At 45.8% G+C, this 26,034-nt stretch overlaps 1 protein-coding gene across 1 annotated transcript in view; it reads left to right on the top strand.

Annotated features, from left to right (window-relative positions):
* Nucleotides 1–25,605, top strand: part of PRTFDC1 (phosphoribosyl transferase domain containing 1) — a 77,974-nt gene extending 52,369 nt beyond the window's left edge. The window contains exon 10 of the mRNA XM_073677526.1: nucleotides 22,668–25,605. Coding sequence (XP_073533627.1) covers nucleotides 22,668–22,715 — 48 coding nt within the window. The 3' untranslated portion in view covers nucleotides 22,716–25,605. The remainder of the gene's footprint in view (nucleotides 1–22,667) is intronic.
* Nucleotides 25,606–26,034: the final 429 nt, after the last annotated feature.

The following is a 26,034-nucleotide window of genomic DNA, read 5'->3' as shown; positions in this document are numbered from 1 at the left end:
ATAATGTATGTGGATTTTCTCAAACAGCACTTCCTGCCATGGTTCAAGAAGAAGAACCGTGTATTTCACAGCAAGATCATTTTTTTGCATGATAATGCACCATCTCATGCTGCACATAAAACATCTGCATCTCTGGCTGATATGGGCATAAAAGGGGACAAACTTATGGTGTGACCCCCATGCTCCCCTGACCTCTACCCCATTCAGAACCTTTGGAGCATCATTAAAAGGAGTGTCTATGATGGCGGGAGGCAGTTCACATCTAAGCATCAGCTCTGGGAGGGTATTCTGTCCTCATGCAAAACAATTGAAGCAGAAACCATCCAAAACCTGACAAATTCAATGGACGAGAGAGTTCAGAAGCTCCTTTCGAACAAGGGGTCCTATGTGAAAATGTAACATCACCTAGAATAAAGTTTTGAGTTGAAAACTGTTTGATTTCAGTTTCTAACAACCTGCTAATGCTTATAATTTCAAAAATGACCATTTTTTTGGTCTTTATTAAAATGAAAAGGTTGATCGAAAAGTTTGGGGGATCTAAGAGTGTGGCAACCCAGTAGTCATGATTACTTCGAATTCTGACAATATGAGGGTCATGCTGCAGGTAGTGCAGCAAGAAGGCACTTATGTGTCTTGCGCATCTCGGAGCCCCAAAATTATTTTCCGGGCTAGATGCAGCTAAAAATTATTTTTAATTTTAAATCTGGTGAAGCTTATTATAGATGGCCTAATAGGATCAGTGCTGCACACTGCTACAAAGCCCAAATTATTTTCCAGTCAAGATACAGATAAACATGATTAGTAATTTGAAAGCTTAAAACGGTTGGTAGGGTGATTTTAACCAATCATCAAGCTTTTACTCTCCCCAGGATGACACAGGGGTAGAAAAGTCGTTTCGGATCCATGATTTGTTCATCTTTATGAACGTGAGTCTGTCTACATTATCAGTGGAGAGCCGCGTGCGCTTATCTGTCAGCACACCACCAGCAGCGCTGAACACACGTTCAGACAGAACGCTGGCTGCGGGGCATGACAAGATCTCCAAGGCGTAAGTGGCTAGCTCCGGCCATTTATCCAGATTGGAAGCCCAAAAAGAGCAAGGGTCCAGTGACACAGTCGTGGCTTCAATGTTTACTTGGAGATACTCCTGTACCATCGTCTCTAGGCGTTGACTATGTGTCAGACTTCTTGTCTCCTGTGGCCTTGCAAAGGATGGGCTAAAAAAGTGGTGAAATGATTCCGCAAAATTGATGTTACCAGCAGATACTGTGGTTCTGTTACGGTTTGAGTGCTGAACACTTGACGGTCCCACGGTTGGCAAGTTGGAACTGTGAGATTCACTACGTGCACCACTGGTATTTTGTGGAAAAGCACATGTAAGATTCTGCAACAGTCTCTGCTGATACTCCTGCATGCGTGCATCCCTTTCTATGGCAGGAATAATTTCTGCAAATTTACTTTTGTACCGGGGATCTAACAGTGTGGCAACCCAGTAGTCAGGATTATTTCTAATTCTCACAATTCGAGGGTCATGTTGCAGGTAGTGCAGCAAGAAGGCACTCATGTGTGTTGCGCATCCAGGAGCACCAAGTCCCTGTTGTGTTGGTGGCGAGGTAACAATCATGCTTCCTTCCTCTGTCCTCTCCCCCCAACCTCGCACAACAGAAATGTGATCAAGGTCTCCCTCATCTGATGAGTCTTCCATCAGTTCGTCCTCCACTTCTTCCTGGGCTCCTGCACCTTCCTCACTAGTTTGGCTGCTACCATGCGCCCTGGTAAAATCATCTCCCCCACCCTCACATGCCTGCCGCCTTGGTGCTGCCGACCGTCTGGACCTTGCAGATGTTAGCCCTTCCGCATACAACTCCTCCTCCTCTACTTCCTCCACCGCCTCTTGTGCCACCACCTGACTCCGAATTCTGTTTAACATGTGCTCCAGCATGTAAATCACCGGAATAGTCATGCTGATAATGGCATCGTCAGCACTAAACATCTTCGTCGCCATTTCAAAACTGTGCAGAAGGGTGCATAGGTCCCTGATCTGAGACCACTCCTCCAGCGTGATTTGCCCCACCTCTGAATCTCGTTGGCCCAGGCTATACGTCAGAACGTATTGCACCAGGGCTTGTCGGTGCTGCCACAGTCGCTGCAACATGTGCAGAGTTGAATTCCACCGGGTAGGCACATCGCATTTTAGCCGGTGAAGTGGCAGGCCCAACGACTTCTGTAGAGATGTAAGTCGCTGAGCTGCGGGATGCGAACGGCGGAAGTGAGCACACAGCGACCGTGCCCTCTGCAGAAGGCCATCTAGTCTGGGATAGTGGGCTAAAAATTGCTGGACAACCAGGTTCAACACGTGAGCCATACAAGGCACGTGTGTGACATTGCCCCGGCGAAGGGCCGCACCCAGGTTTGCAGCATTGTCGCACACGGCCTTCCCTGGTTTCAGGTCCAGTGGAGACAACCATTCATGAAATTGGTTCTCCAGAGCTGACCACAACTCCTCAGCTGTGTGACTCACATTTCCCAGACATTTCAATGTAAAAACCGCCTGATGACGTTGAGCCCTACTGCCAGCATAGTAAGGAGGTGTGCAGGATCCCTTCTGCGCAGTTAGAAAGCTTGTGGCATGACCAGACAGGCTTTGGGTGCAGGTGGAAGACCGAGAGGAGGTTGAGGAGGCAGAAGCAGTGGAGGAACTTTGACATAAAGAGGATTGACGCACAACTCGTGGGGACGGCAAGACTTGGACAGCAGCCCCTTGTCCTGCTGTCACCATAGTTACCCAGTGCCCAGTCAGCGACATGTAACGCCCCTGTCCATGCCTACTCGTCCAAGTGTCTGTGGTGAAATGCACCCTGTCACACACAGAGTTTCTCAAAGAAGCGGTGATGTTGTGTGCGACATGCTGGTGGAGCGCAGGCACACCTTTCTTTGAGAAGTAGTGCCGACTGGGCATCTGGTACTGGGGCACTGCGACGGACATAAGGTCTCGAAAATCCTCTGTGTCCACCAGGCGGAAAGGCAGCATTTCTGTAGCCAAGAGCTTGCAGATGGTGAAATTCAACCTCTTAGCTTTCTCATGGCTAGGAGGAAATGGTCTTTTACTTGTCCACATCTGAGGGACCGAGGGCTGGCTATTGTGCTTAGACGGGGTTGTTAAGGGTGTCCCCGGCAAACTGCCGGTCTGTGAGGAAGATGCAGGCGGACATGTTAGGTTGCCTTGATCCAAAGGTGGTGCTATCGATGTCGGACAGCGCTCAAGACCAGCTGGTGTTACCACCTCCAAAGAAAATGATGACCTGCCAATCACGCTGGCTGTTGCGGGTAAAGAGGTGGCAGGTCTGCGCCCCAAAACAGGTGTGACTGCTGTCCCCCCAGTCACAGAGGATGAAGAGGCCACGAATGCACAAGATATGGCAGACGGTGGTTGGCCCGGCCGGCTAGACCGCATTGTAGCACACTGAGCTTCCCACTGCAACTTATGCTTCATGTCCATGTGCCGGTTCATGCATGAAGTACTCAAACTATGTATTTTTTGGCCTCTACTTAGCTTTTGCTGACAAATGTTACAGATAACACGAGTTGGGTCATCTTTATCGATCTGAAAAAATGCCCAGGCTATGCAAGGCTTAGCACCCATGCGACCTGAAGAGCCACCACGACTTGTGGTGAGAGGCAGAGTTGTGTTTGAGGATGCAGTTGTTGACGTGCTTCCAGTACTACGTCTCTGTCCAGGAAGGCGCAACCTGACCTCGTCGTCACTAGCATCTTCCTCCACCTCCTCTGCTGACCTCATCTCTTGGCTGACTATGGGTTGACAGTAAGTGGGATCTCCGACCTCATCATCATCACCCTGTGCGTTATCACACCCGTCGTCCTCAGAGCCAACCTGTTCCTGCCCTGACAAAAAACTAAAGTTGTCGCTCCAATCAGGTATTTGAGTCTTATCATTGTCTTCCTCATTGTCTCCACCAACAGGAGTTACAGTTTGGGAATGAGGGTCTACATTATGGTCAGAACCTTCTGCGTCTGGTCCTGGATCCGACTCATAAAGATTCTGGGCATCAGTGCAGATCATTTCCTCGTCTGGATTCACAGAAGCGCTGGAGTCGACCTCTGATTCCCAGGCTATAGTATGAGTAAACAGCTCTGCAGACTCAACCATCTGTTCTACCTCATACTCAGACGGGCAGCTGGAGATTTGGGAGCTGTGAGGAAGCAAGTGCGATTTGGGTGACACCTTTGAGGACTGGAGTATTTGTGATGTTGAAGTTGATGTGGAGGAGAGCCCACTTAAAGGAGCACTTGATATCCGTTGAAGCACCTGCTGTTTTTGTGCCTCATCTGGAATTTGTAGCGATTGGCGTGGCCGTAAGAAAGGGATCTTATCACATTGTCCGCTAAAAGAAGTAGACATTTTAGTTTGGCTGGAAGATGGTCTTTCTTCTGCACCTACCCCATGGACACAACCTTTTTTCCCCTTCCCAACACGCCTATTCCCCTTTCCACCAGCAGCAGGCCTTTTTCCACTCATTTTGGTGGTTAACTAATTCACAACTCTGGAGTTGTTTGCACAAAAAAACAATGGATGGTAACCGAGCAGAGCTGAGTGGCCAAACTGTGGTATTAGGCCAAAACTATTGGCTGGGTTAGATGCAGAAAAAAATTATTTTTAATTTGCAACCTGATGGAGGTCAGTATAGATGGACTAATAGACCAAGTCCCACACACCGCTAGAAGCCCAAATATTTTTTCAGAGCTAGATGCAGAAATTTTTTTTATTCAATTTGCAACCTGATGGAGGTCAGTATAGATGGACTAATAGACCAAGTCCCACACACTGCTAGAAGCCCAAATATTTTTTCAGAGCTAGATGCAGAAAAAAATTATTTTTAATTTGCAACCTGATGGAGGTCAGTATAGATGGACTAATAGACCAAGTCCCACACACTGCTAGAAGCCCAAATATTTTTTCAGAGATAGATGCAGAAAAAAATTATTTTTAATTTGCAACCTGATGGAGGTCAGTATAGATGGACTAATAGACCAAGTCCCACACACTGCTAGAAGCCCAAATATTTTTTCAGAGCTAGATGCAGAAAAAAATTATTTTTAATTTGCAACCTGATGGAGGTCAGTATAGATGGACTAATAGAACAAGTCCCACACGCTGCTAGAAGCCCAAATATTTTTTCAGAGATAAATGAAGAAAAAAATTATTTTTAATTTGCAACCTGATGGAGGTCAGTATAGATGGACTAATAGACCAAGTCCCACACACTGCTAGAAGCCCAAATATTTTTTCAGAGCTAGATGCAGAAAAAAATTATTTTTAATTTGCAACCTGATGGAGGTCAGTATAGATGGACTAATAGACCAAGTCCCACACACCGCTAGAAGCCCAAATATTTTTTCAGAGCTAGATGCAGAAAAAAATTATTTTTAATTTGCAACCTGATGGAGGTCAGTATAGATGGACTAATAGACCAAGTCCCACACACTGCTAGAAGCCCAAATATTTTTTCAGAGCTAGATGCAGAAAAAAATTATTTTTAATTTGCAACCTGATGGAGGTCAGTATAGATGGACTAATAGACCAAGTCCCACACACCGCTAGAAGCCCAAATATTTTTTCAGAGCTAGATGCAGAAAAAAATTATATTCAGTTTGCAACCTGATGGAGGTCAGTATAGATGGACTAATAGAATGATGCTATGCCCAAAAGATTTTACTTCACTAGGTGCAGTAAAAAAATTGGTATTCTATACACAGGTGGTATATCTTGCAACACAGATAGGCTACTCCACTGACTAACACACTCTGCAATAGGCCAAAAAGGATTAGCTTTGCTAGATTCAGCCAAATGCTGTGAAAAAAACTTGCACAGCACTGGCACAGACCTGCCTGGCAAAAACTGATAGGAACTGATGTAACCTAGTCCTGAAAAGGACTCCAATTACAATTAGTCTTTACTCCCACAATCTATCTATTTAAGAGCACAGACCTGCCTGATAAAAGTCGTAGGAAATGCTGTAACCTAGTCCTTAAAAGGACTGCAATCACAACTATTCCCTACTCCCAAGCTATCTGTATATTTGTGCGAAAATTGGCTTGAAATTAACAAGGTATAGCACACACAGCAACAGCGGTGCCGTCTAACACGCAGCTGCAGCAGTGAGAAAATGGTGGCGACGGGGAAAATGGCTTGGTCTTATAGGGCAAGGACATGTGACATACACTGCCAATCACACATGCCCTTGCTTGTGTGAAAAAAAGCACTTCGCTCCGTGTGTGGGCTGCTGATAGGCTGACAGATTGCACCTCCCCACTGCAAATGCGGGAAAGAGAAAAAAAAATGGAGATCTTCATTGTTTCTTCAGAGATCCATCCCCTACCCCTCCCCCGCCCCGCTGTACACTCAAACTGCGTATTAACATTAATTTTCATCATTACTGAGAAAAAATCCAGTAATGATTTTGGTGCACGAACAGTTATCGAACATAACCTCGAACAGCCGAATTTTTCTCAAATTGTTCGTGTTCGCCGACCGGCTCGAACACCGCCCAAAACAGCTCGAATTTGAGATTGGCGAACAGTTCGAGTAGAACAACGCTCATCTCTATCCAGAGATGCCCATGATGACGAGCATAGAAGTGAAGACCCGCTGCCACCGAGGACCAGACTGAATCATGTCAGCACAAATCTCTGATGGCCCCCTCTTCACTAACAATGGCTTTGAGTCGGAGGACTCATGTTCTTGTATAGGTGTGAGTTTTAGGGGTGTATCCTATACCATAAAAGTTTGAGATGATCACCTTTTGAAAAGAACGTGTCATCAGAAAATGACTTATTGATAAAATCCGGTTCTTGTGTTTTTAAATGTATTTTAAATATTTTGTCAATACTTTTTTATCCATATTATAATCTGTATTAAAATTTTAAAAATTATCCAATTTGGATTATTTTTAGACTTTAACTTTCTGTTGTTACATGTACATTAGCAGCAATGATCAGTCTCTGGCTCTGTATTGGATGCTAATCTAGGCCTGTAAAGGGGCTAATTAAAGGGAAATAAATCAGGTGGTCTTAGGAAGTGATAATTGGTAAGGGCACTGGTGGCTTAGTGTAGTGGAAGGGGCTGATAAAAGGGGATAACCCTGGTGGTCTTGGGAAGTGATAATTAATAAGTGCACTGGTGGTCTAGGACAGTAGAAGGGTACTTTGTAACAATACCAGCTGTAAACGAGTTAGCTGGTGACTGGTGTCCAGTATAAAGGCTATACCTCATCTAATTTCTTTGACTAGTTCTCTCTACAATTGGGAAGAACCCCCACTAGGAGAACCAGGGAGTTTAGAGCATCTTTGTATAATGCCGATCCTATGGGTGATCTAGTACATTGAGGTCTTTTTGGTGATCTATCTGGTAACAGATGATAATTTTAACAATTAACACAGATTACCTTGGAAACTGAACACACATGAAAGGATTAGGAGGGTAAGAAGGTGATTTAACGGGATGTGTTGTGTTTAATTTTGCTGTGTACAGAACACATTTATTTCTGTATAAGCCAATTATTACATTGGGATTGTAGACTATAAATACATAGCAGAAGCATCTGTGACATTTCTGCACTACTGCGCTGTAGGATCCGGATATTCTCAGATGTACGGAGGTCTTGCTGAAATCCCCATATATGCTAAACACCGCAAAAGAAATCACAATTCCAGATCCCCATAGCCGAGACTGATGGGAGAGGAAGTCCCTGCAGTCAGACCCACGTATTGCATATCCTGTAGGTAATGAGATCTTGTTCAATTGGGAATAACTGTTTAAAAATTGGAGCCGGGTGCTGATAAATAGAGATGAGCGTTGTTCTACTCGAACTGTTCGCCAATCTCAAATTCGAGCTGTTTTGGGCGGTGTTCGAGCCGGTCGGCGAACACGAACAATTTGAGAAAAATTCGGCTGTTCGAGGTTATGTTCGATAACTGTTCGTGCACCAAAATCATAACTGGATTTTTTCTCAGTAATGATGAAAATTAATGTTAATACGCAGTTTGAGTGTACAGCGGGGCGGGGGAGGGGCAGGGGATGGATCTCTGCAGGAACAATGAAGATCTCCATTTTTTTTTCTCTTTCCCGCATTTGCAGTGGGGAGGTGCAATCTGTCAGCCTATCAGCAGCGCACACACGGAGCGAAGTGCTTTTTTTCACACAAGCAAGGGCATGTGTAATTGGCAGTGTATGTCACATGTCCTTGCCCTATAAGACCAAGCCATTTTCCCCGTCGCCACCATTTTCTCACTGCTGCAGCTGCGTGTTAGACGGCACCGCTGTTGCTGTGTGCGCTATACCTTGTTAATTTCAAGCCAATTTTCGCACAAATATACAGATAGCTTGGGAGTAGGGAATAGTTGTGATTGCAGTCCTTTTAAGGACTAGGTTACAGCATTTCCTACGACTTTTATCAGGCAGGTCTGTGCTCTTAAATAGATAGATTGTGGGAGTAAAGACTAATTGTAATTGGAGTCCTTTTCAGGACTAGATTACATCAGTTCCTATCAGTTTTTGCCAGGCAGGTCTGTGCCAGTGCTGTGCAAGTTTTTTTCACAGCATTTGGCTGAATCTAGCAAAGCTAATCCTTTTTGGCCTATTGCAGAGTGTGTTAGTCAGTGGAGTAGCCTATCTGTGTTGCAAGATATACCACCTGTGTATAGAATACCAATTTTTTTACTGCACCTAGTGAAGTAAAATCTTTTGGGCATAGCATCATTCTATTAGTCCATCTATACTGACCTCCATCAGGTTGCAAACTGAATATAATTTTTTTCTGCATCTAGCTCTGAAAAAATATTTGGGCTTCTAGCAGTGTGTGGGACTTGGTCTATTAGTCCATCTATACTGACCTCCATCAGGTTGCAAATTAAAAATAATTTTTTTCTTCATTTAGCTCTGAAAAAATATTTGGGCTTCTAGCAGTGTGTGGGACTTGTTCTATTAGTCCTTCTATACTGACCTCCAGCAGGTTGCAAATTGAATATAATTTTTTTCTGCATCTAGCTCTGAAAAAATATTTGGGCTTCTAGCGGTGTGTGGGACTTGGTCTATTAGTCCATCTATACTGACCTCCATCAGGTTGCAAATTAAAAATAATTTTTTTCTGCATCTAGCTCTGAAAAAATATTTGGGCTTCTAGCAGTGTGTGGGACTTGGTCTATTAGTCCATCTATACTGACCTCCATCAGGTTGCAAATTAAAAATAATTTTTTTCTGCATCTAACCCAGCCAATAGTTTTGGCCTAATACCACAGTTTGGCCACTCAGCTCTGCTCGGTTACCATCCATTGTTTTTTTGTGCAAACAACTCCAGAGTTGTGAATTAGTTAACCACCAAAATGAGTGGAAAAAGGCCTGCTGCTGGTGGAAAGGGGAATAGGCGTGTTGGGAAGGGGAAAAAAGGTTGTGTCCGTGGGGTAGGTGCAGAAGAAAGACCATCTTCCAGCCAAACTAAAATGTCTACTTCTTTTAGCGGACAATGTGATAAGATCCCTTTCTTACGGCCACGCCAATCGCTACAAATTCCAGATGAGGCACAAAAACAGCAGGTGCTTCAACGGATATCAAGTGCTCCTTTAAGTGGGCTCTCCTCCACATCAACTTCAACATCACAAATACTCCAGTCCTCAAAGGTGTCACCCAAATCGCACTTGCTTCCTCACAGCTCCCAAATCTCCAGCTGCCCGTCTGAGTATGAGGTAGAACAGATGGTTGAGTCTGCAGAGCTGTTTACTCATACTATAGCCTGGGAATCAGAGGTCGACTCCAGCGCTTCTGTGAATCCAGACGAGGAAATGATCTGCACTGATGCCCAGAATCTTTATGAGTCGGATCCAGGACCAGACGCAGAAGGTTCTGACCATAATGTAGACCCTCATTCCCAAACTGTAACTCCTGTTGGTGGAGACAATGAGGAAGACGATGATAAGACTCAAATACCTGATTGGAGCGACAACTTTAGTTTTTTGTCAGGGCAGGAACAGGTTGGCTCTGAGGACGACGGGTGTGATAACACACAGGGTGATGATGATGAGGTCGGAGATCCCACTTACTGTCAACCCATAGTCAGCCAAGAGATGAGGTCAGCAGAGGAGGTGGAGGAAGATGCTAGTGACGACGAGGTCAGGTTGCGCCTTCCTGGACAGAGACGTAGTACTGGAAGCACGTCAACAACTGCATCCTCAAACACAACTCTGCCTCTCACCACAAGTCGTGGTGGCTCTTCAGGTCGCATGGGTGCTAAGCCTTGCATAGCCTGGGCATTTTTTCAGATCGATAAAGATGACCCAACTCGTGTTATCTGTAACATTTGTCAGCAAAAGCTAAGTAGAGGCCAAAAAATACATAGTTTGAGTACTTCATGCATGAACCGGCACATGGACATGAAGCATAAGTTGCAGTGGGAAGCTCAGTGTGCTACAATGCGGTCTAGCCGGCCGGGCCAACCACCGTCTGCCATATCTTGTGCATCCGCGGCCTCTTCATCCTCTGTGACTGGGGGGACAGCAGTCACACCTGTTTTGGGGCGCAGACCTGCCACCTCTTTACCCGCAACAGCCAGCGTGATTGGCAGGTCATCATTTTCTTTGGAGGTGGTAACACCAGCTGGTCTTGAGCGCTGTCCGACATCGATAGCACCACCTTTGGATCAAGGCAACCTAACATGTCCGCCTGCATCTTCCTCACAGACCGGCAGTTTGCCGGGGACACCCTTATCAACCCCGTCTAAGCACAATAGCCAGCCCTCGGTCCCTCAGATGTGGACAAGTAAAAGACCATTTCCTCCTAGCCATGAGAAAGCTAAGAGGTTGAATTTCACCATCTGCAAGCTCTTGGCTACAGAAATGCTGCCTTTCCGCCTGGTGGACACAGAGGATTTTCGAGACCTTATGTCCGTCGCAGTGTCCCAGTTCCAGTCGGCACTACTTCTCAAAGAAAGGTGTGCCTGCGCTCCACCAGCATGTCGCACACAACATCACCGCTTCTTTGAGAAACTCTGTGTGTGACAGGGTGCATTTCACCACAGACACTTGGACGAGTAGGCATGGACAGGGGCGTTACATGTCGCTGACTGGGCACTGGGTAACTATGGTGACAGCAGGACAAGGGGCTGCTGTCCAAGTCTTGCCGTCCCCACGAGTTGTGCGTCAATCCTCTTTATGTCATTTTTCCTCCACTGCTTCTGCCTCCTCAACCTCCTCTCGGTCTTCCACCTGCACCCAAAGCCTGTCTGGTCATGCCACAAGCTTTCTAACTGCGCAGAAGGGATCCTGCACACCTCCTTACTATGCTGGCAGTAGGGCTCAACGTCATCAGGCGGTTTTTACATTGAAATGTCTGGGAAATGTGAGTCACACAGCTGAGGAGTTGTGGTCAGCTCTGGAGAACCAATTTCATGAATGGTTGTCTCCACTGTGTTAGAACCTTGCTGTTAGGTTTTTTTCCTTTGCTGGTCACATGACCTTGTTGGCCTATTTAATCCTGCTCCGCCCTTCTGGCTTTGCTGGACTTCATTGTATATCTACTTTCTAGCTAGCCTGTGCTCTGTATCTAACTCTGTTAGTTTGCTTGGTCTACGGACCTCTAGGTTCTATCTATTTTTGTTTGTTCGTCTGTCTGCTGCTATTTCTGTTAGGAGGTGTCCCATATTCCTCCCAGTCCTTAGTACTTGTAGGGATTCCCTCCCCAAATCTATAGGTCTCCGTACAGACTAGATTAGGACTTTAGCAGGTCTGATCGCAGGATCAGGTTCCCTGTTACATCGTAGGGATTCAGCTGAGTCTTATAGTAGGGACAGATCTCCTCTCTTTCCTTAGCTTTGGTAGCAGAACATAACAGTAAGTCCAGCCTGCAAATTCTCTAAGGAAAGATTTTTTTTTGTTCCATCATGGTGTCGGTTCAGGATTTGGCTAAACACCTGCAGGGACTCTCTCTGGAAGTGGCCGAGCTCCGTCAGCACGTGAGTAACTGTCCTGGAGCATATTTCTTGGAGCCTAAGGTATGTTTGCCGGATTTATTTTTTGGTGAACATCGAGAATTTTTTTCATTTAAAAATGCTTGCTTATTGTATTTTCGTTTGAGACCCAAGTCCTCTGGGGATGAATCCCAGCGCGTAGGGTTCATAATGTCACTTTTGCGCAAAGAGCCTCAGGAGTGGGCCTTTTCTTTGCAACCTAGTGATACATGCTTCAGATCAGTGGATAGTTTTTTTTCTGCTTTAGGACTATTATATGATGATCCTGACCGTGTGGCATCAGCTGAGACTGAGTTGAGACGTTTAAAACAAGGATCAGGTAATATGGAAAAATATTGTACACATTTTCGTCGTTGGTCCACTCAAACAGGGTGGAACGATTCTGCTCTGAAAAGTCTATTTCTTGCTGGGCTCAGTGAAAAGGTTAAAGACCTGCTAATTGCTTATCCTACACCTGAGGATTTGCAACAGGCTATGCAATTAGCTATACGGGTGGACAGAAGACTGCGTGCTAGGGTTAATGAGAGCAAATCCTCTGCTATGTCAGTTTCTGGTTATGATAATGTGTGTACTAACAGTGGTGAACCGATGGAGATTGGATCGGTGGCACCTCGCTCTCAAGAAAAACACCGTCGTTTTTCAGAAGGCTTGTGTTTCTATTGCGGGAAATCTGGTCATTTGATTAAAGGCTGTGAGCTTCGTATGAAGAAAGAAAAAAAAATGGTCAGTCACGCCCGTATTGCCTGTTTAAATTCCAAGGGTATATTTTTAGCTGCTTCCACGATTGCTCAGGAAAAATTAATGGAATTTCGGGTGTTTGTTGATTGCGGGTCTACACTGAATGTTATTGATGGGGGATTCGTGGAAAAACTCAATTTAAAACCTGAACCTTTATCATCCCCCATTGCTGTGGTTTCTGTGGATGGCTCCCCTTTGAAGAATATTACTCTCAAGGTCAGTGAATTTCCTCTCACTATTAATGGTGTTCACCATGAGAAATTGGATTTGGTAGTGTTGAATAACTTGCCTTCTCCAGTAATATTGGGTTTGCCCTGGTTAAAATTTCACAATCCTGTACTGGATTGGTCTACCAGTGAAATTAAATCCTGGAGCCATAAATGTTATGACAAGTGTTGTAACGGGCGTATTGCAGCTTTGGATAGGGGAGAATTGCCTGTTCCTATTCAGGATTTTTGGAGAGTTTTTTCTGAGAAAGAATCGCAGGTTTTGCCTCCCCATAGAGACTATGATTGTTCTATTGAATTTGTCCCTGGAGCGACTCTTCCTAAAAGTCGTTTATTTAACCTTACTATTCCTGAGAGGAAAGCTTTGGAGGAATACATACAGACAAGTTTGGCCGCCGGTCACATTAGGCCCTCTAAGTCTCCTGTGGCGGTTGGATTTTTTTTTGTAAAAAAAAAAGGACGGCGGTTTACGTCCTTGTCTGGATTTTCGTGAGATTAACAAAATTACGGTACGCAATCCTTACCCACTGCCATTGATTCCTGATCTGTTTAACCAGTTATTGGGGGCCAAGTGGTTCTCTAAAATTGACCTTAAGGGGGCATACAATCTGTTGCGCATGAAGGAGGGTGATGAATGGAAGACTGCTTTTAACACTCCTGTGGGTCATTTTGAGAATCTGGTTATGCCTTTTGGTCTTACTAATGCTCCTGCATTTTTTCAGAATCTGATTAATGACATCCTTAGACCTTTGATCGGTAAAAATGTGGTTGTGTATTTGGATGACATTTTGATTTATTCGCCAGATCTGGAGTCTCATTGGCGGAGCGTGCGTGAGGTATTACAGTTATTAATGGACAATTCGCTTTTTGCTAAGCTGGAGAAATGTGAGTTCGCTGTACAGAGAATTAGTTTTTTGGGCTACATTATCTCCAGCAAAGGTTTTGAGATGGATCCGGTTAAGGTTCAGGCTGTGCAGGAATGGCCTAGGCCTATTGGTTTGAAATCAATACAGAGGTTTTTGGGTTTCGCCAATTACTATAGAAAATTCATAAAAAATTTTTCTAGTATTGTCAAACCTCTGACTGATCTCACCAGGAAAGGTGCTGATGCGGTTCAGTGGTCTTCTGAGGCCATTGAAGCTTTTGTGTATCTCAAGGAGAGGTTCACCTCTGCTCCCATCCTTATGCAGCCTGATGTTACTAGGCCGTTTTTGGTTGAGGTTGATGCTTCCTCTGTGGGGGTTGGCGCAGTATTGTCTCAGGATAACGGGGATGGATTACATCCCTGTGCATTTTTTTCAAAAAAATTTTCGGAGACTGAATTGAATTACGATATTGGTAATCGGGAATTATTGGCTATTAAACTCGCATTTGAACACTGGCGCCACTTCTTGGAAGGTGCGGAATTTCCCGTTCAGGTTCTTACGGATCATAAAAATCTGATATATCTTGACGCTGCCAAGCGCCTGAATGCCCGTCAGGCTAGGTGGGCACTGTTTTTCTCGCGGTTTAATTTCTCCGTTACTTACATCCCTGGTACTAAGAATGTTAAGGCGGATGCCTTGTCTCGCAGTTTTTCTCCCATAGTCGGTGCTGAGAAAGAGGAAAACATTTTACAAGAAGGTGTTGTGATAGCTGCTTTAGACTCCGTTTTGGAAGATGAGATTCTTAAAGCTCAGGAGAATGCCCCATCTAACACTCCTCATGGGAGGTTGTTTGTGCCTGGGACCTTTAGGAGAGATTTGTTTGTTGAGTGTCACGAATCTCGGTTGGCAGGTCATCCCGGAATCTCTGAGACCAAGAGACTGGTGGGTCGCAGTTTTTGGTGGCCTGGATGGCAGAAGGAAGTCATTAAGTGGGTGCGCCAATGTACTATATGTGCTAGATCTAAGTCCTCACATACTCCTGCTGCGGGGTTGCTTTGTCCTTTGGAGGTCCCCAGTGCTCCTTGGACACATTTGGCTATGGACTTTATAACTGACCTTCCCCCCTCTGAGGGTTTTACTGTCATCTGGGTGGTCGTGGACCGTTTTAGCAAGATGTGTCACTTGGTTCCCTTCGTCAAACTGCCCTGCGCTAAAACTCTCGCTAAGGCCTTTGTCAAGGAAATTGTCAGACTTCATGGCGTTCCTACTGACATTGTTTCTGATAGGGGTCCTCAGTTCGTGGCTCGTTTTTGGCGTGCCTTTTGTGACAGGTTGGGAATTCATTTGTCGTTTTCGTCCGGATATCATCCTGAATCTAATGGCCAGACAGAAAGGAAAAACCAGGATGTTGAGCAGTTCTTGCGTTGTTTTGTGGCAGACAATCAAGAGGGGTGGTCTGAGTTTCTGCCACTTGCCGAATTTGCTCTGAACAATCATACATCTTCTTCTGCTGGTTGTTCGCCTTTTTTTTGTTGTTCTGGGAGACATCCGTCGTTTGGGTCGTTCTCCAAGTTGGGATCTGCCGTGCCTGAGGAGGAGAATTTTTCCGGTGATTTGGAAAGAGTTTGGACGGATGTGCGTGGTAATCTTCAGGAGGCCAACAGAAAATCTAAAGACTACTTTGATAGGAAACGACAGGAGGTTTTGTTCGCTGTTGGTGACATGGTTTGGTTGTCCTCTAGGAATCTGCGGTTGAGGATTCCTTCTAAGAAATTGGGTCCCAAGTTTGTAGGGCCCTTTAAGGTTCTTCAGGTTGTCAACCAATCTGCTGTTAGGTTGGAGGTTCCTACCTCCTGGAGAATTAATCCGGTCTTTCATGTCTCTCTGTTAAAAAAAGCTGTTGTGTCGGATGGTGACGCCTCTGCCTCTGTTCCTCCGGTGGTGGAGGACGGGGAATATGAAATTTCTCGCATCCTTGACTCTAGACGGTATAGAGGTAGTTTGCAGTATCTTGTGGCCTGGAAAGGTTTCGGACCCGAGGATAACTCTTGGGTGAGGTCAGATGATGTTTCCGCGTCCAGACTTATCAGAGCGTTTCACAGGAGATTTCCTGATAAGCCTGGTCCTAGGGGATCCGGAGGATCCTCTTAGAAGGGGGGGTACTGTTAGAACCTTGCTGTTAGGTTTTTTTCCTTTGCTGGTCACATGACCTTGTTGGCCTATTTAATCCTGCTCCGCCCTTCTGGCTTTGCTGGACTTCATTGTATATCTACTTTCTAGCTAGCCTGTGCTCTGTATCTAACTCTGTTAGTTTGCTTGGTCTACGGACCTCTAGGTTCTATCTATTTTTGTTTGTTCGTCTGTCTGCTGCTATTTCTGTTAGGAGGTGTCCCATATTCCTCCCAGTCCTTAGTACTTGTAGGGATTCCCTCCCCAAATCTATAGGTCTCCGTACAGACTAGATTAGGACTTTAGCAGGTCTGATCGCAGGATCAGGTTCCCTGTTACATCGTAGGGATTCAGCTGAGTCTTATAGTAGGGACAGATCTCCTCTCTTTCCTTAGCTTTGGTAGCAGAACATAACACACTGGACCTGAAACCAGGGAAGGCCGTGTGCGACAATGCTGCAAACCTGGGTGTGGCCCTTCGCCGGGGCAATGTCACACACGTGCCTTGTATGGCTCACGTGTTGAACCTGGTTGTCCAGCAATTTTTAGCCCACTATCCCAGACTAGATGGCCTTCTGCAGAGGGCACGGTCGCTGTGTGCTCACTTCCGCCGTTCGCATCCCGCAGCTCAGCGACTTACATCTCTACAGAAGTCGTTGGGCCTGCCACTTCACCGGCTAAAATGCGATGTGCCTACCCGGTGGAATTCAACTCTGCACATGTTGCAGCGACTGTGGCAGCACCGACAAGCCCTGGTGCAATACGTTCTGACGTATAGCCTGGGCCAACGAGATTCAGAGGTGGGGCAAATCACGCTGGAGGAGTGGTCTCAGATCAGGGACCTATGCACCCTTCTGCACAGTTTTGAAATGGCGACGAAGATGTTTAGTGCTGACGATGCCATTATCAGCATGACTATTCCGGTGATTTACATGCTGGAGCACATGTTAAACAGAATTCGGAGTCAGGTGGTGGCACAAGAGGAGGTGGAGGAAGTAGAGGAGGAGGAGTTGTATGCGGAAGGGCTAACATCTGCAAGGTCCAGACGGTCGGCAGCACCAGGGCGGCAGGCATGTGAGGGTGGGGGAGATGATTTTACCAGGGCGCATGGTAGCAGCCAAACTAGTGAGGAAGGTGCAGGAGCCCAGGAAGAAGTGGAGGACGAACTGATGGAAGACTCATCAGATGAGGGAGACCTTGATCACATTTCTGTTGTGCGAGGTTGGGGGGAGAGGACAGAGGAAGGAAGCATTATTGTTACCTCGCCACCAACACAACAGGGACTTGGTGCTCCTGGATGCGCAACACACATGAGTGCCTTCTTGCTGCACTACCTGCAACATGACCCTCGAATTGTGAGAATTAGAAATAATCCTGACTACTGGGTTGCCACACTGTTAGATCCCCGGTACAAAAGTAAATTTGCAGAAATTATTCCTGCCATAGAAAGGGATGCACGCATGCAGGAGTATCAGCAGAGACTGTTGCAGAATCTTACATGTGCTTTTCCACAAAATACCAGTGGTGCACGTAGTGAATCTCACAGTTCCAACTTGCCAACTGTGGGACCGTCAAGTGTTCAGCACTCAAACCGTAACAGAACCACAGTATCTGCTGGTAACATCAATTTTGCGGAATCATTTCACCACTTTTTTAGCCCATCCTTTGCAAGGCCACAGGAGACAAGAAGTCTGACACATAGTCAACGCCTAGAGACGATGGTACAGGAGTATCTCCAAGTAAACATTGAAGCCACGACTGTGTCACTGGACCCTTGCTCTTTTTGGGCTTCCAATCTGGATAAATGGCCGGAGCTAGCCACTTACGCCTTGGAGATCTTGTCATGCCCCGCAGCCAGCGTTCTGTCTGAACGTGTGTTCAGCGCTGCTGGTGGTGTGCTGACAGATAAGCGCACGCGGCTCTCCACTGATAATGTAGACAGACTCACGTTCATAAAGATGAACAAATCATGGATCCGAAACGACTTTTCTACCCCTGTGTCATCCTGGGGAGAGTAAAAGCTTGATGATTGGTTAAAATCACCCTACCAACCGTTTTAAGCTTTCAAATTACTAATCATGTTTATCTGTATCTTGACTGGAAAATAATTTGGGCTTTGTAGCAGTGTGCAGCACTGATCCTATTAGGCCATCTATAATAAGCTTCACCAGATTTAAAATTAAAAATAATTTTTAGCTGCATCTAGCCCGGAAAATAATTTTGGGGCTCCGAGATGCGCAAGACACATAAGTGCCTTCTTGCTGCACTACCTGCAGCATGACCCTCATATTGTCAGAATTCGAAGTAATCATGACTACTGGGTTGCCACACTCTTAGATCCCCCAAACTTTTCGATCAACCTTTTCATTTTAATAAAGACCAAAAAAATGGTCATTTTTGAAATTATAAGCATTAGCAGGTTGTTAGAAACTGAAATCAAACAGTTTTCAACTCAAAACTTTATTCTAGGTGATGTTACATTTTCACATAGGACCCCTTGTTCGAAAGGAGCTTCTGAACTCTCTCGTCCATTGAATTTGTCAGGTTTTGGATGGTTTCTGCTTCAATTGTTTTGCATGAGGACAGAATACCCTCCCAGAGCTGTTGCTTAGATGTGAACTGCCTCCCGCCATCATAGACACTCCTTTTAATGATGCTCCAAAGGTTCTGAATGGGGTAGAGGTCAGGGGAGCATGGGGGTCACACCATAAGTTTGTCCCCTTTTATGCCCATATCAGCCAGAGATGCAGATGTTTTATGTGCAGCATGAGATGGTGCATTATCATGCAGAAAAATGATCTTGCTGTGAAATACACGGTTCTTCTTCTTGAACCATGGCAGGAAGTGCTGTTTGAGAAAATCCACATACATTATGGAGTTCATCTTTAGCGCCTTCAGGGATCCTAAAGGGGCCGACAATCTCTCTCCCCATGATTCCAGCCCAAAACATTACTCCACCTCCTCCTTGTTGGCGCTGTAGCCGTGTTTGCGTGGGGTGTCCATCAACCAGCCATCCTCCACTCCATTCATCTGGACCATCGAGCGCTGCACGGCACTCATCCGTGAACAAAACAGTTTTGAAATCAGTCTTCATGTAATGTTTGGCCCACTGGAGCCGTTTCTGCTTGTGTGAAGTGGATAGAGGAGGTCGACAGGATGGCATATGCACAGCTGCAAACCTCTGAAGGACCCTGCATCTTGTTGTTCGGGGGACGTTGGAGGCACAAGCAGCTTCAAAAACTTGTCTGCTGCTATGACAAGGCTTTTTTGCCGCTGCTCTTTCAACCTGACGTAATTGCCTGTAGGAAAGAGTCCTCAATTTGCCCTTATCAGCACGCACACGTGTGTACTGTGAATCAGCTACATACTTCTTGATTGCCAAGACACTTCATCCTGATCATCGCACAATGTTGATTGTAGTCATGCCTTGACCTAAACACTCCACAATTTGTTGCTTCTCAGCAGCCGACACATCCTTTTTCTTTCCCATTTTGGCAGAAAATGTAGGCTGCTTAATAATGTGAGAGAGCCTTCTTAAGTAGTCTTGCCTTTCATTGGACACACCTGCCAAACTAATTAGCACAGGTGTCTGCAATTGCTTACAGTGATATAAAGAGCCCTGACACACATCACCATCAATGAGTTTAACTGACAAACAAACAAATTCTTCCCTTATCACTCCTAAACACTTTTTGCATAATAATTTGGAACGCGGTGTACATGTGCTTTTCCACAAAACACCAGTGGTTCACGTAGTGAATCTTACAGTTCTAACTTGCCAACCGTGGTCTGTATGGAATTGTTCAATAAAGGGCCCAAAATTAAGATAACATAGATGGGAGAGGTCTCTATGAATAGGAATTCCTAAGTATTTGATACCCTGTGAGGGCCAGGCAAAGGGAAAGTTGGACTGGATGGAATCCTATATGGATTTAGGGAGGGAGACATCGAGGGCCTCAGACTTCGCTGCATTGATTTTAAAATTTTACCATGTAACAAAGTGATCTATTTCAGCCATAACAGCAGGGATGGATATATGTGATTGAGTGATATATACTAGGACATCATCAGCAAATAGAGAGCACTTGTACTCGGTGCCTCCCACCTCAATCCACCTAATATTGGGGTTATGGCGAATTGATGAGAGCAGGTGCTCCGTCACTAGGATGTATAAGAGAGGGGACAGAGGACATCCCTGCCTTGTCCCATTGGTGATTGTGAAAGGTGATGAAAATGTTCTGACGCACCCCCTGGGCCTTGGGACACCCGGAGCCGGACCCTTTTTGGTGGATGCTGGTGGTTGTAGTCTTCGTGGCGGCGATCCGGTTCCGTGGCTCAGGGCGGTCAAACCAGTGGCGGAACTATTTATGTGGTTTTGATGTTTAAATGTCCGACTACGCCACCCGTGGATTGCGGTCAGAGTGAACCGCCGCTACCGGGCAGACCGCTAAGGCTGGTGTTGTGGGTGCAGCAGAGCGTAGCATAACTCCCCACGGGAGTATAGCCTCAGGGCAGTGTATGCGGAGGATGGGGGTGATGGTGCAGGGCAGCAGCAGTAACGACACGGAGTCAGTGATGCAGTTCAGGGCCTTTACTCACAGTTCTTATTATCCAGACCACGTCTGCAGGTAACGGCTGCCCACGTCGTACTGTGCTCACCAGGTGAGGGGCTCAGACAACTCCCAGATAACTTTGGAGCGCTTCACAGGACCCCCTTTGTGTGTCCTTTGTCTGGCCTTTCTTACCAACACTTCTGTCCGGCTGCCTCGGGCCTCCTCTGGGTAAACTTGGCGCCAGTTTCCCTGACCCTATGTGGTGCCTTCCTAGCGGGTGGAGCAAGGGGCTGCGCCACATAAAATGTCAGAGCCTCTGGTTTCTAGCTGAGGGTCGTTTCCTGCCTCCACTAGTTCGGGGACCGGTCTCCCCCTTTGGCCTGACCCCTCCACGCAGGTGGATTCGGGCGTGCGGTGGCGACTCGCCCGTCCGCACCCCTGGGATCCCTTCATTCCTCGTTCCTGGAGCCTTCTCCGCTCCTCTTCCTTCCTTCTCCCTCTTGCAGGCCTGGGCCTCTGTTACTAGGCCCGCCTCCGGAGCAGAGCTCATGCAGAGCCCCTGCTCCCTGCCACTTCTGCTCAGACTTCTCTGCACTGAACTAAGATGGTGCCCACCTTTTATACTCCCTTCTCAATGCACCCAGGAACTGCTTCCTCCCTGCTCCTGCACTGCAGGGTTCCCCTTCCTCAGTGTTCCCTCCCCCTACTCCAGCCAGGGACAGGGACTGTCGTGCCCATCTCAGGGGCATATTGGTCACCCTGCCCCACGGCAATGTGGTGTAATGCATGCAGGTGTCGGGTCCTGATCCACACTCCATCCTTATCTGAGAGTGAGATATCACACCTCTGGGTGAGGTGCAATACGTCTGTAGCAACCGAGCCCTCGGTGCTACAGTTCCATTTATCTTCAGCCTAGGTGACGTATTGTGATACAGGGCCGTGATTTTGGCTATAAAAGGGTCCCCTAGACCCCTACCCCAAGCTTTTTAAGAGAATCATATATGGCGTGCCAGGAGACTCTATGGAATGCTTTCTCAGCATCCAACGAGAGTATCTACTTACAAATTTTTAACTGCATCTAGCCCAGGAAATACTTTGTGCCTAGTAGCAGTGTCTGCTAGTCAGCGGATTATCCCGGCTGTTAAGCAAGCTACACCACCTGTAGTTTGGACACTTAATTTTTTCAAAGGAAATGCTTCGGGACCACGGGATACTTAGTGAAGAGCATCAGGAGGCACCCCAAGGCATAGGGGCTGGGACTGGCACTAGGATGCCTTGCGGTGGACAGCCGAGCTCGATCCTTATAAAAGCTTTTTAACTGCAGCAGCTTTAGTGGACGCTACTGGAGCTGGAATTACGCGGCTGCTGGCATGAGACTTGCCCTCCAATAGATCCTTGTAAATGGATTTAAAGTGTATTCATTCAAATTAGAGGGACAATTTAAATTAAAAAGCTTAGAGCTGCCTCCGCCACAGGGGGGCTCTCTCGACCCACCAGCGGACAGGCACCAGTATTGGGAGAGGGGGGCTGGCCGTCAGGGTTCACCGCGGCTCTGGCACAAACCCGGCGACACGGAGGTGGCACGGGCAGGAGCGGACTGGCCGTCTCGGCTTCTCACTTTTTGGATTTTAGAAGGGCATGACATGCCTATATCTGTGTCTCCCCCTCCTTTTACTCCTCCACCTCTTTTCTTTTCGCATGACTATATGTACTTGTCACTTTTCCATGTGTTAGTTGTGTCTTCTGAGCAGTTTGTCAGCTTTTGGACACCTTTGAAGGTGTTTTCTATGTGTTTCTATGTGTTTTTGTTTGCCTGCCATTGGATTTAACGGTGTTCGAAGGTGTTCGACGAACAGTTCGGCGAACACACGGGTGTTCGACGAACCGAACCGAACTCGAACACTACGGGGGTGGCTCAACACTACTGATAAATAAAGGTAGATAGTGTAACATAAAATGAAATAAAGGTAGATAGTGTAATATGAATAAATCCAATGGTGACCTAAAGTCAATGCATTGCTGTGATTATTAATTAATATAGTCAGTCATCTATAATCATTTTTCATTTTGGATTTTGCAGCATTTATGTATCATCAGTGAAAAAGGCAAAGAAAAATATAAGGTGTGACAAGTTGGTCATCTGCAATACTCAACATCTGTAAAAGGAGAAAACCAAATGAACCCTGAAAAGAACTGGAAAGACATTTTAATTAAAATGACGGCAATATTTCTTCTATACAACCTTGTGTACATTTCTATTTCCAGTTGGATCTTTTTTACTTTAAAGCGAACCTGTCAGAAGGATTTTGCTAAGTAAATTACAGGCAGTGTCATGTTGGGGCTGCTTCACTGATTAATATGATACCCGATGTGAAGAAATCCATCTTGTGGTTCTTGCGTAATCAGTGTTTGCAGTTTTGAGCTAATGATACTGATCTGACCTTCGCTTTAAGCATTTCATGTCTAGGGTGCATCCGCCAAAAGTCTGTAATGTCGATACTGCCCATTACTTTGCTTGTCAGTGTCTAAGTATGGACATTAGTAGCATATTGGATAGTTCATAGTTGTAAGGTTTAAAGAAGTCACTACTCTAACATGATGATCAAGAGGAAGGCAAAAACTCCCATGAGGCAGATGCTAATTGCCCCATATTAGGGGAAAAATTCCTTTCAGACTCCACAAACTGTAATCAGACTAGTTCCTTGAATCAACGTCCCATCTCAGAATCCAGTACCCATGACCGATATTATACACTGCTCAAAAAAATAAAGGGAACACTCAAATAACACATCCTAGATCTGAATGAATGAAATATTCTCATTGAATACTTTGTTCTGTACAAAGTTGAATGTGTTGACAACAAAATCACACAAAAATCATCAATGGAAATCAAATTCATTAACCAATGGAGGCCTGGATTTGGAGTCACCCTCAAAATTAAAGTGGAAAAACACACTACAGGCTGATCCAACTTTGATGTAATGTCCTTAAAACAAGTCAAAATGAGGCTCCGTATTGTGTGTGGCCTCCACGTGCCTGGATGACCTCCTTACAACGCCTGGGCATGCTCCTGATGAGGTTGCGGATGGTCTCCTGTGGGATCTCCTTCCAGACCTGGACTAAAGCATCCGCCAACTCCTGGAAGTCTGTGGTGGATGGAGCGAGACATGATGTCCCAGATGTGCTCAATCGGATTCAGGTCTGGGGAACGGGCGGGCCAGTCCATAGCTTCAATACCTTCATCTTGCAGGAACTGCTGACACACTCCAGCCACATGTGGTCTGGCATTTTCCTGCATTAGGAGGAACCCAGGGCCAACCTCACCAGCATATGGTCTCACAAGGGGTCTGAGGATCTCACCTCGGTACTTAATGGCAGTCAGGCTACCTCTGGCGAGCCAATTGCCAAAGAAATCCCACCCCACACCATTACTGACCCCCTGCCAAACCGGTCATGCTGGATGTTGCAGGCAGCAGATCGCTCTCCACGGCGTCTCCAGACTCTGTCACGTCTGTCACATGTGCTCAGTGTGAACCTGCTTTCATCTGTGAAGAGCACAGGGCGCCAGTGGTGACTTTGCCAATCCTGGTGTTCTGTGGCAAATGCAAAGCATCCTGCACGGTGTTGGGCTGTGAGCACAACCCCCATCTGTGGACATCGGGTCCTCATCCCACGCTCATGGAGTCGGTTTATAACCATTTGTGCAGACACATGCACATTTGTGGCCTGTTGGAGGTCATTTTGCAGGGCTCTGGCAGTGCTCCTCCTGTTCCTCCTTGCACAAAGGCAGAGGTAGTGGTCCTGCTTCTGGGTTGTTGCCCTCCTACGGCCCCCTCCACGTCTCCTGGTGTACTGGCCTGTCTCCTGGTAGTGCCTCCAGCCTCTGGACACTACGCTGACAGACACAGCAAACCTTCTTGCCACAGCTCGCATTGATGTGCCATCCTGGATGAGCTGCACTACCTGAGCAACTTCTGTGGGTTGTAGAGTCCATCTCATGCTACCACGAATGTGAAGGAACAACCAACATTCAAAAGTGACGAAAACATCAGCCAGAAAGCATTGGTACTGAGATGTGGTCTGTGGTCCCCACCTGCAGAACCACTCCTTTATTGAGGGTGTCTTGATAATTGCCAATAATTTCCATCTATTGTCTATTCCATTTGCACAACAGCATGTGAAATTGATTGCCAATCAGTGTTGCTTCCTAAGTGGACAGTTTGATTTCACAGAAGTTTGATTTACTTGGAGTTATATTCTGTTGTTTGTGTTCCCTTTATTTTTTTGAGCAGTGTATTTGAGAAAGACAGACCCTCCTTGTACTGGTTTATTGAATCAGCCATTTAAACATTGTGGCAGAGAGTTCCATAGTCTCTTACAGTAAAGAATCCATAGTGTCACTGCTTGAACAGTAAAAAATCGCCATCTGTGATAATGATTAAACCTTCCTTCAGTCAAAGATGATGCTCCCTTGTCATTGTAGGCTTAGATGTAAAAAGATCTCTGTACTGTCCCTTCATATATTTTGTACATTGTAATAAGATCATCCCTAAGCTTCTGTTTTTCCAAACTTAATAACCCCAAGTTTGATAACCTGTCTTGTCCACGTATTCCCTTAATAACCTTGGTCGCTCTTCTCTGCACCCACTCTAGTTCGGCTATGTCCTTCTTATACACTGGAGCCCAGCAGAATTCTAAGTGTGGTCGCACTAGTGACTTGTAAAGATGTAAAACCATGTTCTTCAGCATCTATACCTCTTTTAATGCATCCCATAATTATATTTACCTTGGCAGAAGCTGCCTGAAACTGGTCATTAAACTGGACTTTTCTGTCCATGAATATATCCAAGTCTTTTTCAGTGACACTTTTACCCAGTGTTTTACTTTTTAATACATAATTGCACATTTTGTTTCATTGTCCCAAGTGCATGACTTTAAATTTTTCTACATTTACCTTCAGTTGCCATTTCTTTGCCCAAGGTTCCAGCTTAAATAAATCCTCTGTAATATTGAATTAATCTCCTCCTTGTTGATTACTTTGCAGAGGTTAGTATCATCTGCAAATATTAAAATTCTACTTTGTGTGCCCTCTGAAAGGTCATTAATAAGTGTATTTAAAAAGGAAGAGACCCCAATACTGACTCCTGGGGTAACCCAATCAGAATATGTTTCATTAATGACCATCCTATTTCCTACCACTAAGCCAATTTTTAACACATTTGCACATATTTCCTCCAGTCCCATTATAATACCTGTGGAGTGGTGGCACACAGGGCAAGTCAACATTGGGTCCTATTGAATCATTTTTGAATAGGGATATGAGGAAGCTGTTGAAGTCTAGTCATGTGAATGAACTATTCAAATTGTAATCGATGATTTCTTTGCTTCTTTTAATGGTTCAAGAGGAAAATTTCACGCCTCGTATACTGGCTGAAATGGAAGGACCT

The sequence above is a fragment of the Phyllobates terribilis genome, unplaced genomic scaffold (assembly GCF_046119375.1).
Source record: "Phyllobates terribilis strain yellow unplaced genomic scaffold, ASM4611937v1 Scaffold_4__5_contigs__length_816908805, whole genome shotgun sequence".
NCBI classification, from domain to species: Eukaryota; Metazoa; Chordata; class Amphibia; order Anura; family Dendrobatidae; genus Phyllobates; species Phyllobates terribilis.
Note: the sequence above shows the minus strand (reverse complement) of the source record. Positions and strands in the feature narration are given on the sequence as shown.